Raw genomic sequence first — 13,476 nt, forward strand, 5'->3', positions numbered from 1 at the left:
GCTCAGGTTAACGCTGCAACAGAGGCGTGACTGAATTTCCACCCCCTAGACTTTCAAAAAGCAATTGACAATGTTCTACATTAATGTCTATTGGTTAAGCTCAAAGCTGTGGGGTTCAGAGCAAGTCTTGGACATGTATAAGAAATTGGCTGAAGTGTAGGAAACTACAGACACTTGTTCGATGAGTTATGTCAAGGTCGGAAGGGTGGGGCGTTGGGTAATATTTGGGGAGGGTGTGTGGGATGGAAGTTCCAAGGCTTGTTGTTGGGACCACTACTTTTATCATTTCTATCAATGACCTGGATTCAAAAACGTAACGCAAATTGGTCAGATTTGCAAATGATACAAAAATAGACGGGCAGTGGAAGCAGCAAAGAAATGACAGAATGAGTTTGGTAAAATATATCGGTAGGCAGAACAATGGCAGCTGAAATTTAATACAGACAGGTGAAACGTCCAACACCTAGCAAGGAAAGAGGGGCTGCACATGTACTCCACGCATTGTGTTGAAGTAGCTAAGGATGAAGTTGAAAATTACCGAGGAGCCTCAGCAGTCTTCAAGCTCAACCAATGCAGCACAGCAATCAACAAAGCCAACACAATGTTCAACGACATACCCAAAATAATAGAGTAAAAGTCAAAGGAACTCACCATCAGCTCTAAAGGGCTCTTGTCAGACTGAACTTTGAGTACTGTGGCCATTCGCTGAGACACAAGGAAGACATTCAAGTGAGGGAGACAGAGCAGAAAAGAAGCCGCAAAGCTGATGCCGAGATGTATCATTTCCAGGGGTGGGTGGTTGGCCGCCTGTTATATACCCCACTTGGGTTTCCTCTCCATTAAGGTCGGCATGGTGTATAATGGACTGCAGATCCACCATCGGCAGCTTTTTGCCAATGCAGAAAATGAAAATCAGCCTTCTAGTGTCAAACATTGGAGAAACTGTCTCTCTGCTTCGCTTTCTTTCCCCTCTTCCTTTCTGTTTCTGTCTGTCTCTCTCTCTCTCTCTCTTAGTCGCCCTCCTTTCTGTCGCTGTATCTCTATTTGCCTCTCTCACTAGCTCTGTCTCTCTCTCTTTGCCACCTTCCATCCTTCCCGACCTCCCCCCTCTTTTTCTGTTCTTTCTCCTTTTGTCTCTCACCCTTTCAGTCTCTGCCTCTCTCTTTGTCCCTCACGCCCCCTCCGTCTCTCTATCCCTTTGCATCATTTTCTTCCTGTCTCTCTCTCTTATGGGACTTTCAACCTGGCAAGCAGAAACATAGGAACAGGAATGGGCCATTCAGCCCCTCGAGCCTATTCCGTCATTCAATGAGATCATGGCTGATCTGCGACCTAACTCCATTTACCTGCCTTTTCCCCATCTATCCCTTATTACCTTTGGTTAACAGAAAACTATCAATCTCAGATTTAAAGTTAACATAAAAACATAGAAAATAGGCGCAGGAGTAGGCCATTCGGCCCTTCAAGCCTGCACCACCATTCAATAAGATCATGGCTGATCATTCCCTCAATACCCCTTTTCTGCTTTCTCTCCATACCCCTTGATCCCCTTAGCTGTAATGGCCATATGTAACTCCCTCTTGAATATATCCAATGAACTGGCATCAACAACTCTCTGCGGCAGGGAATTCCACAGGTTAACAACTCTTTGAGTGAAGAAGTTTCTCCTCATCTCAGTCCTAAATGGCCTACCCCTTATCCTAAGACTGTGTCCCCTGGTTCTGAACTTCCCCAACATCGGGAACATTTTACCCGCATCTAACCTGTCCCGTCCCGTCAGAATCTTATCTGTTTCTATGAGATCCCCTCTCATCCTTCTGAACTCCAGTGTATAAAGAATTGAGCTAGCATCAACTGTTGTTTGTGGAAGAGAGTTCCAAACTTCTATCGCCCCTTTATGTGTAGAAATGTTTCCTAACTTCACTCTTGAACGGCCTGGTTCTAATTTCTAGACTATTTCCCCTAGTCCTAGACTCCCCAACCAGCAGAAATAGTTTCTCTCTGTCTGCCCCATCAGCAACTTTCCCTATAAGCTGCGCAGCTCTCTGCTGGTCCCAAGCAGCCCGGAAACTGCTTTTCCTATGTTAGAATTAGTGCATGTGCGAACCTGCGAATGGCCACAGTATTCCAGGTATGGTCTAACCAGGATACACTAATAAATAAGTGTCTTAGAGCTGAACTTACAGAGGTTTACAAGATAGTTAACAGATGGAAAAGGCAAATCTGTAATATCAATAACAACAACTTGTATTTATATAGCAAGGTGCTTCACAGGAGTATTATAAGACACAAATTTGACACGAACTTCATAAGGAGAAATCAGGGCAGATGACCAAATAGTTGGTCAGCATTAATGTCACCAGCATTTTAAACAGGTGAGCACCAATGTCGGGTGTACGCAGCTGTATCTTCAGTCTCTCTCGTGGGAAATGGGAAATTGAAAATCATGTGGGTTATTACTGAAATAAATAATTTAAAACATCCTAGAAGGCCAGAGGTACCAAGTAATTAAGTTAAATATATTTTCAATGCAGACCACACACACAGATAATGCGTACAATTCTTGAAACTTGAATTACCATTTGTTTTTGTTTCCGATTTCAAACTCCAAGGTTGGTTCTAGACACGAAGGCAAATACATTGACTTTAATGTTATCGATCTACAAACCAGTTTTTCAAAATCCAGAATGGGCCATGTCCAGAAATAGGGCTGTCCCGCTTAATTTTGTACTGTTTCTCCCTCGCCACAGCGGGGTTAATCTCATTGGCCATTATTTGACTGGTTAAGTGTTTATTAAGACACTCGAGAGGTGCAAATTAAAATTTATTGCCAATTTCTGCTGTTAGATTAATAAGATTCTATCAAACAAGAAAGAAAGACTTGGATTTATATAACACCTTTCATGACCACCGGACGTCTCAAAGCGCTTTACAGCCAATGAAGTACTTTTGGAGTGTAGTCACTGTTGTAATGTGGGAAACGCGGCAGCAAATTTGCGCACAGCAAGCTCCCATAAACAGCAATGTGATAATGATCAGATAATCTGTTTTTGTTACATTGATTGAGGGATAAATATTGGCCAGGACACCGGGGATAATTCCCCTGCTCTTCTTCAAAATAGTGCCACGGGATCTTTTATGTCCACCTGAGAGAGCAGACGGGGCCTCGGTTTAACGTCTCATCTGAAAGATGGCACCTCCCAACAGTGCAGCACTCCCTCAGCACTGCACTGGAGTGTCAGCCTAGATTTACGTGCTCAAGTTCCTGGAGTGGGACTTGAACCCATGACCTTCCAACGCAGAGGTGAGTGTGGTACCTACCCACTGAGCCACAGCTGACACTACAAGCTCATTGGGCGAATTGGCATTTTGATTCTTCAGTTAAAACATCAAAAAATAGCGAGATTATCACACCCTGTTTCTAAAAGCAGAAAATACAGGCCCTTGTTATCTGATTACATCTGAATTATCAGATGACTCCACTCATGGGATAAAATTATATTCGACGGCTCTTCATAATAGACCCGCTCCATATCCTTTTCTCTTTCAAAGGTTGAGGTTACTGCAGAAGTAATGAATCTTTCTGGGACTTACTCTCTTTGAGCTGTAGAAGGGGTCTAGTTCCTCCAGAGGCTCTGCGACTAATTCTGGAGGAATATCTCCGTAAATAAATGGCAGGGGTTTGCCAACCTCAAGGTCACTTTTGGGAAGGCGTGTTACATCTTCACCTTCTACGGCGATTTTCGTTGCCTTTTCAGCTTCTTCCTGAGCAATTCTTTTCTCAATTTCAGCCAAAGACTCTCTGGTGAATCGGCGTAAACTGTCAGGCCCCGGATGTTTGAGGAAACACGCCATCTTCTCATTCTGTAGCCCTTCGACTTGTGTCCTTCAATCTCCACCGCAAAGCAGCTGTGTTTCAGAATGAACATAACATGTCAAAAGAGAATCAGAAACTTTGAAAGCATAAATTTCATACATGGAAAAGTGTAGTTAATCAACAATAATATCGATAGATATGTGAAGAGAAAAAGATTAGTGAAGAAAAGATTAGTGAAGATAAACGTAGGTCCCTTGCAGTCGGATTCAGGTGACTTTATAATGGGGAACAAAGAAATGGCAGACCAATTGAACAAATATTTCGGTTCTGTCTTCACGAAGGAAGACACAAATAACCTTCCGGATGTACTAGGGGACAGTGGGTCTAGTAAGAAGGAGGAACTGAAGGATATACTTATTAGGCGGAAAATTGTGTTAGGGAAATTGATGGGATTGAAGGCCAATAAGTCCCCGGGGCCTGATAGTCTGCATCCCAGAGTACTTAAGGAAGTGGTCCTAGAAATAGTGGAAGCATTGGTGATCATTTTCCAACAGTCTATTGACTCTGCATCAGTTCCTATGGACTGGAGGGCAGCTAATGTAACACCACTTTTTAAAAAAGGAGGGAGAGAGAAAACGGGTAATTATAGACCGGTTAGCCTGACATCAGTAGTGGGGAAAATGTTGGAATCCATCATTAAGGATGAAATAGCAGCGCATTTGGAAAGCAGTAACAGGATCGGTCCAAGTCAGCATGGATTTATGAAACGGAAATCATGCTTGACGAATCTTCTGGAATTTTTTGAGGATGTAACCAGCAGAGTGGACAAGGGAGAACCAGTGGGTGTGGTGTATTTGGACTTTCAAAAGGCTTTTGACAAGGTCCCGCACAAGAGATTGGTGTGCAAAATCAAAGCATGTGGTATTGGGGGTCATGTACTGACGTGGATAGAGAACTGGTTGGCAGACAGGAAGCAGAGAGTCGGGATAAACGGGTCCTTTTCAGAATGGCAGGCAGTGACTAGTGGAGTTCCGCAGGGCTCAGTGCTGGGATCCCAGCTCTTTACAATATACATTAACGATTTAGATGAAGGAATTGAGTGTAATATCTCCAAGTTTGCAGATGACACTAAACTGGGTGGCGGTGTGAGCTGTGAGGAGGATGCTAAGAGGCTGCAGGGTGTCTTGGGCAGATTAGGTGAGTGGGCAAATGCATGGCAGATGCAGTATAATGTGGATAAATGTGAGGTTATCCACTTTGGGGGGGAAAAACACAAAGGCAGAATATTATCTGAATGGCGGCAGATTAGGAAAAGGGGGGGTGCAACGAGACCTGGGTGTCATGGTTCACCAGTCATTGAAAGTTGGCATGCAGGTACAGCAGGCGGTGAAGAAGGCAAATGGTATGTTGGCCTTCATAGCTAGGGGATTTGAGTATAGGAGCAGGGAGGTCTTACTGCAGTTGTACAGGGTCTTGTGAGGCCTCACCTGGAATATTGTGATCAGTTTTGGTCTCCTAATCTGAGGAAGAATGTTCTTGCTATTGAGGCAGTGTAGCAAATGTTCACCAGACTGATTCCAGGGATGGCTGGACTGACATATGAGGAGAGACTGGATCAACTGGGCCTTTATTCACTGGAGTTTAGAAGGATGAGAGGGGATCCCATAGAAACGTATAAGATTCTGATGGGACTGGACAGGTTAGATGCGGGAAGAATGTTCCTGATGTTGGGGAAGTCCAGAACCAGGGGACATAGTCTTAGGATAAGGGGTAGGCCATTTAGGGCTGAGATGAGGAGAAACTTCTTCACTCAGAGAGTTGTTAACCTGTGGAATTCCCTGCCGCAGAGAGTTGTTGATGCCAGTTCATTGGATATATTCAAGAGGGAATTAGATATGGCCCTTACGGCTAAAGAGATCAAGGAGTATGGAGCGAAAGCAGGAAAGGGGTATTGAGGGAATGATCAGCCATGATCTTATTGAATGGCGGTGCAGGCTCGAAGGGCCGAATGGCCTACTCCTGCATCTATTTTATTAACATAGAAACATAGAAAATAGGAGCAGTAGCAGGCCATTCGGCCTTTCGAGTCTGCACCACCATTCAATATGATCATGGCTGATCCTCTATCTGAACACCATATTCCCGCTTTTTCCCCATACCCCTTGATGCCTTTTGTTTCTAGAAATCTATCTATCTCCCTCTTAAATATATTCAGTGACTTGGCCTCCACAGCCTTTTGTGGTAGAGAATTCCACAGGTCCACCACCCTATGAGTGAAAAAATTTCTCCTCATCTCAGTCCTAAATTTCCTACCCCATACCCTGAGACTGTGACCCCTTGTTCTAGACTTCCCAGCCAAGGGAAACATCCTCCCCGCATCCAGTCTATCCTACCACATCAGAATTTTATACGTTTCAAGAGATCCCCTCTCATTCTTCTAAACTCTAGTGAATACAGGCCTAGTTGACCCAATCTCTCCTCATACGACAATCCTGCCATCCCAGGAATCAGTCTGGTGAAGCTTCGCTGCATTCCCTCTATGGCAAGTATATCCTTTCTTAGGTAAGGAGACCAAAACTGCACACAATACTCCAGGTGCGATCTCACCAAGGCCCTATATAACTATAGTAAGACATCCTTGCTCCTGTACTCAAATCCAGTTAATAAGCATTCAGCACTTACGGAAAACTCATTAATCCATCATCATCAAGCTCAGCTATGTAAAGTACGTTGGCCACTTGTGTACAACGCAACATCAACAACTAACACCAAAGGAATCGGACCCACATGAAATAAACTACAATAACTATTCCAAAATATAATATTGTGTGGGATTGCTGTGACAAATTGTAATTTGTTTTCTTTATTTGACGTGTTTTTTTTAATTGCTAAGTTCAAAAGACACAAAACATTTAGGGATAGAAATTGGTCATCTTGTTTTCCAAATGGGAAATGGGCAAAAATGGCCAAGTTCCCAGGAGATAGCCACAAGAATGCCTGAAAGACGGCCAATGCCATAATGGCCTTGGGCTATTTTCAGGCATTCGTGATGGTCACCTTGAACAGGCATTAAGCCCCTTACACAAGGTAATGAGGGGCACTTCACAAACAATATAACTGTAGTCACTGTTGTTAAATGGGCAAACCAAAATATCTACCTCAAATAAATGTCAAATAGATTAATAATGATTAATATATCAGTTTATTTTTTGTTAGCTTAAGAGATCAATTTGATTCACTAGTGATTAATATCTCCAGATCAGTCATCAACAGCATTAGATTTTATATGTAATGTTAAATATGCATTGAATCCCATTAGATATGATATTTGTCTTATGGGTATATTACTCAAGTGATGAATTCAGGAACGTACTACAATACTGGACTACCCCCCATGTCAGTATTGTATGTAAGGAGTGCCTGACACATTCTCCAGACTGTAATTGGGAAGTTTACATTTACAATGGTACAAAAATTTTAAACAACAAGCAAATACCAGCAGAAAAATCTCAGCTTTAATGAGATATAGATACAAAGTGGCATTATATTAACCATGGTTCAGTGGTAGAACTCTCACCAATGAGTCAGAAAGTGGGTTCAAGTACCACTCCAGGGATTTGAGCACATAACCAAGCTTGACACTTCAGTACAGTACTGAGGGAATACCGCATTGTCAGAGGTGCCGTCTTTCGGATGAGATGTTAAATCCAGGCCCCTTCTGCCCTCTGGATGTAAAATATCCCATGACACTATTGAAAGAAGAGCATGGGAGTCCGCTCCAATATCCTGGCCAATCTCTATCTCTAAACCAACATTCACTAATACAGATTATCTGGTCACTATAATAATTTAGAATTGTCTTATTGCTGTTTGTGGGAGCTTGCTGTGCGCAAATTGGCTGCTGCGATTCCCTACATTGCAACAGTGACTCAATGTCAAAAGTACTTAATTGGCTGCAAAGTTTTATCATGTCCTGCGGTCGTGAAAAGTGTTATATAAATGCAAGTTATTCCTTTCTATAGTGGCTCTGAGTTCATCATCTAAATACTGGCTGAATGGTGTGTTCTTTTTAGTTAAAAATGCATTCAAAATAGTAGTTATAACTGAAATTTATCTCGTGATCCTATAGGCCTATATATAGAAAGCAACTATTTCATGATTGCTATCTGATACCTGGAAGTGCAAGGATACTTGTTATGTTCAGAATAAATCCACAGGACTATATCGCAAGCTCAAACTGTTGTGCCCTTGGTCTCTTTATTTAGACTCCAGAGTGTGAGGAAGCAGCATGGTGAGTCACCTTTTATACATACTTGCCTCAGGGTGCACAGGTGACCCTTAGGTCTCCCACAGGTGTGCCCTCTAGTGGCAAGTCTTACATTTTAGAAAGGCTCACATACATACATACATAACATCACCCCCCACCGCCCCCCCCCCCCCAAGTCATATGTGCAAGTTATTTGCAAGTTGAGGCAATCTGGTGGCCTGCGTCCCTGGGTTGAAGTCCTGACATAGTGGGTTCATCCTCGTGGTCGACGGCGCGGTTGATTGTGTTAGTGGGTCGCTGGGGGCCAGGTCCTTTCACAATGGTTCCTGGTTATCTGTAGTTCGCAGTTTGATCTTGTCCAAATGCTTTGCTCGTTAGCCCGGTACATAGTTTCACAATCAAACGCTCCATTTTCATCATATACACTCCATTGGCTAATGCAGTGCTAGCGGCCCAACTGGGGCCCTGAACATGGTCTACATCACTTATTCTGATGTCGCGTGGAGGGGCCGTGCAATTATGGTGCATTCTCTGCTGCTGGCACGCGGAAGGCTCGGTTCTGAGTGATTCTGTCTGGTGACTGCGTAGGGAGTCTACCGTGATACTCGTGGTGCTGGGTTTAGTGATTTGGGCTGCCTGCTCTGGGCTATTGTCGCTGACCCTGAGGTCTAGCAAGCCCAGGATGGCCGCAATGGCCTTGAGACTTTCGGTAGTGGCAGAAGGCCTGGTGCTCCCCGTGGGCCTTGGGCCGTAGTGTGGGGGTCCCGGAACACCGACTGTGTGTAGCCGCCCTGCCTTACTTTGCAAAGTTGGGATGGGTCTTTCGTCTCTGCAATGGATAGTTTGCCACATCCCGTCTAGCAGTTCAGCTTTGGCAGGTGGTAATGTGGGATCCTGGCTGGTCCAGGTCCTAAGCTGGGGGGCCGTTACGGTTGAGCCCTCGCTTTCCAGCACTTCCACAACCGCGAGTGGGTCTGCAGGCTGTGCCGTTTCCACCCCGGTGGTGGGCAACAGTAGCCAACTGAGGGCATTGGTGCCATTCTCAGCACCTGGCCCGTGGCGAATCATGTTACAGCACACAGACAGTGTTAGGCATTCTCGAAACAACGCATTGATAATGGTGCCTCTGCTCTCCTGAGCTTGTGGGATGAGCAACTTGTCTGACTTGAGCACATATTGGGACACTCTTTGGTACATCTCTTTAGTCCCGTGAATACAGGCTGCTGCTTTATTTGACTTATTGGATACATGTTCAATCGTTTGGGGCTCGCCCGCTACTTTTGCTTGCTGCACAACACTCCCGACTCCATGCGGTAACATCTCACTTGCTACAAATACTTTGTTAGATACATATACACCTGGTTGGGGTTCGCCCGCTACTTTGGCTTGCTGTACAACACACCCGACCCCGTGTGAGAACACATCACTTGTTACAAGTACTTTGTCAGATACATATGCGAGCAGTTGGTGTTCGTCCGCTATTTTGGCTTGTTGTAAGGTACCCCCAATCCCATATAATGGTACATCATTGGCCGCGAAAGACCGCTCATGAGGGTTACATCGTGCACACAATTTATTGGAGCGTAGTGGGTTCCTGGCCTTCTCAGCGGCCGTCCCTCTACCTTTGCCCCAAACCCAGTCGTCTTCCTTAATGGGCGACACATCCCTCTGTTCTGTTGTGGCGACCTACCGTGGTCTGGACGTTCTCTCGTCCCGTGGTCTGTGATGTCGACTGCCATGATCTTCTTCCCCAGTTATTTTGCCTCTGGTGTCGGGAAGACGCATTCGGATCGTTTCGGCCGGAGTCCCACTCCGCAAGGTCGACCATCATCGCGAAGAGGTAGTCGACTTCGGGTGGTGGGTAGCACGCCTGTATCGCTGCTCGGTTGATCTTCACCTCCTCGTGGTCATGATGAGCAGCCTGTGCCTCGGGGATCTGCAAATAGATCTGCACTTCGGTGCCTGGTTCAGCTGAAGGTGGGGGCTTGCTCAGCCTTTGAGCAAGGGAGACGTCGTTCACCGGAGAAGGTACACAGAGGTCTACCCAGTTCCATCTTCCCCATCCAGCTCCTGCCAAGCAGCGTTGGCCCATCACCTGAAACAATCCACAGTGGTAAATCGTGCACTGCTCCCTCATGGAATAGTCTTATGTCCACACTACCAATAACTGGTCTCAGTTCCTTGATGTAGGTGCGCAGCTTTGCCTGAATCGGGATCAGCTCGGGTCGCTGTGCTTCGTCGCTCCACAGCCTCTCGAAAGCCTTCTGGCTCATCACTGATTGACTCGCCCCCGCGTCTAGTTCCATGGAGACTGGAGTGCCGTTAAGTTCAACTTTTAACATTATTGGAGGGCTTTTGGTGGTGAAGGTGCGTACCCCATATACTTCTTCTTCATCCTCAGGTTCAGTTGCCTCTTCTACTCGGTCAGCGTGATCCTCGCTGGATCATTCGTCCTCTCCTGACTCTGCCACGTGGTGAGTCAGAGATCGTTTGCACATTCACTGGAGGTGCCCCATTGTTCCACATCCCTTGCACACATAGTGCTTGAATCGACATTGATGGGCTCTATTGCTGCCCCCGCAGTGCCAACATGGTGCTAATGGATACGCATTCACGCCCCACGGCGGATTCTGAGTCACTCTAGGCCTAGGTCTGGCCTCTGCAATCGTGTGGGCCCTGTCCTGTGCCGTTCTGCCTGCTGAAAACATTATTTTGTGCACAGTACTTGCCGGTGAGCTTCACTTCTGTGAAGAAATCTGTTTCGTGTTATCGCTCGTGGATATGAAGGCTTGGGCTATTGTGATGGCCTTGCTCAGATCTAGGGATTCGGCAAACAGCAGTTTGTGAAGAATGATCTCGTGGCCAATTCCAAGCACGAAAAAGTCCCACATTTCCCCCAAGGATCCTGCAAATTCGCACTGCCCCGCAAGGTGTCTTAGGTTGCCAACAAAACTTGCCACGTTCTGGCCCTTAGAGCGACGGTGCGTGTAAAAGCAGTACCTGGCCATCCGGATGCTCTCCTTTGGCTTGAGGTGTTCCCTAGCCAGCATACATAGCTCTGCATAAGATTTGTCCGTTAGTTTGACCGGTACCAGCAAATCTTTAAGGAGGCCATATACCAATGACACACATACGGTGAGGAGAATCACCCTGCGCTTGATCTCTGTTTCAGCCGTGTAGAATTCGTTGGCCACAAAGTACTGGTCGAGGCTCTCAACGAAGGCTTCCCAATCATCAGCCTCAACAAATCTCTCAAGATTAGCAACGGCAGCCATTAACGCGTGAAAGTTCGTGATCCGTTACTCGTCGCCAATTTGTTATGTTCAGAATAATTCCACAGGACTATATCACAAGCTCAAACTGTTGTGACCTTCGTCTCTTTATTCAGACTCCAGAGTGAGGAAGCAGCATGGTGAGTCACCTTTTATACCCCAGGGTTACACAGGTGACCCTTAGGTCTCCCACAGGTGTGCCCCCTAGTGGCAAGTCTTACATTTTGGTAAGGTTTACATACATACCTAACAATACTGTTCTTTGTAAGACATGTTATATTATAGTAGTGTCAGCTGTGACTCAGTGGGTAGCGCACTCGCCTCTGAGTCAGAAAGTTGTGGGTTCAAGTCCCGGCTCCAGGGACTCGAGCATGTAAATCTAGGCTGACACTCCAGTGCAGTGCTGAGGGAGCGCTGCACTATTGGAGGTGCTGTCTTTCGAATGAAACATTAAACCGAGGCCCCGTCTGCTCTCTCAGGTGGATGTAAGAGATCCCATGGCAGGGGAGTTATCCCCGGTGCCCTGGCCAATATTGATCCTTCAATCAACCATAACAAAAACAGATTATCTGGATGGAGTACAAAAGCAGGGAGGTGTTGCTGCAACTGTATAAGGTATTGGTAAGGCCGCACCTGGAGTACTGCGTGCAGTTTTGGTCACCTTACTTAAGGAAGGATATACTAGCTTTGGAAGGGGTACAGAGACGATTCACTAGGCTGATTCCAGAAATGAGGGGGTTACCTTATGATGATAGATTGAGTAGACTGGGTCTTTACTCCTTGGAGTTCAGAAGGATGAGGGGTGATTTTATAGAAACATTTAAAATCATGAAAGGGATAGACAAGATAGAGGCAGAGAGGTTGTTTCCATTGGTGGGGGAGACTAGAACTAGGGGGCACAGCCTCAAAATACGGAGGAGCCAATTTAAAACCGAGTTGAGAAAGAATTTCTTCTCCCAGAGGGTTGTGAATCTGTGGAATTCTCTGCCCAAGGAAGCAGTTGAGGCTGGCTCATTGAATGTTTTCAAGTCAAAGATAGATAGATTTTTAAGCAATAAGGGAATTAAGGGTTACGGGGAGAGGGCGGGTAAGTGGAGCTGAATCCACGACCAGATCAGCCATGATCTTATTGAATGGCGGAGCAGGCTCGAGGGGCTAGATGGCCTACTCCTGTTCCTAATTCTTATGTTCTTATGTTCTTATTATCACATTGCTGTTTTTGGGACTTTGGCTACCATATTTCCCACATTACAACAGTGCCTGCACTCCAAACGTACTTCATTGGCTGTAAAGCGCTTTGAGACATCCAGTGGTTGTGCCATAAGGTAAAATGTCAGACAATCTGTTTTAGTGATGTTGGTTGAAGAATAAACATTGGTCAGCCCACCACCCCCCCGCTCTTTGTTGAATAGCACTATGAGACCTGTTACATCCACCTGAGAGGGCAGAAAGGCCTTTGGCATATCATCTCATCTGAAAAATAACGCAATATTCCTTCAGTACCACGCTGACGTATCGGCCTAGATTACACGCTCAAGTCTCTCGAGTGGGGCTAAACCCATAGCCTGTGGCTTAGAGGCAAGAGTGTGACCACTGAGCCAAGACTGACACTCCTCAAGTTGTACTAGGGGTCTATTTAATGGCGTATCTATATTGGAGAAGTGTTTTAAGAAACAATTCTGTAATATTGCTCGATGATACCGGCAATATGGAACCTGCCTCATTTACGCAGTAGCAGGACAGAAAAAACGGATGCATACAAGCTTTGCATATTCACAGCTGTGTTTATGTCACAGTTTATGACTCTGTGTTAGAAGGAAAAAAGCACACATTTATATAGTGCCTTTCACAACCTCAGGACATCCCAAAGCGCTTTACAGCCAACAAAGTACTTTTTGGGCTGTAGTCACTGTTGTTATGTTGGAAACGCAGCAGCCAATTTGCGCACAGCAAGCTCCCACAAACAGCAATGTGATAATGACCAGATAATCTGTTTTAGTGACGTTGGTTGTGGGATAATTATTGACGAGCACACTGTTGTGGCTCGCTTACCTTCTCCAATGGCTTAGGAAAGGCCTATGGGCTAGTAAGTGCATATGTACACAGGCAGTCTGTGCCAA

General features: G+C 45.5%; 1 protein-coding gene across 1 annotated transcript in view; it reads right to left on the minus strand.

Moving 5' to 3' along the window:
• scn4ab (sodium channel, voltage-gated, type IV, alpha, b) overlaps positions 1-13,476 on the minus strand; it is a 247,080-nt gene that overhangs the window by 166,953 nt on the left and 66,651 nt on the right. The window contains exon 2 of the mRNA XM_070864513.1: positions 3,595-3,909. Within this exon, the coding sequence (XP_070720614.1) occupies positions 3,595-3,855 (261 nt within the window). The 5' untranslated portion in view covers positions 3,856-3,909. The remainder of the gene's footprint in view (positions 1-3,594; positions 3,910-13,476) is intronic.

Source organism: Pristiophorus japonicus, chromosome 21, assembly GCF_044704955.1.
Source record: "Pristiophorus japonicus isolate sPriJap1 chromosome 21, sPriJap1.hap1, whole genome shotgun sequence".
In the NCBI taxonomy this organism is placed as follows: Eukaryota; Metazoa; Chordata; class Chondrichthyes; family Pristiophoridae; genus Pristiophorus; species Pristiophorus japonicus.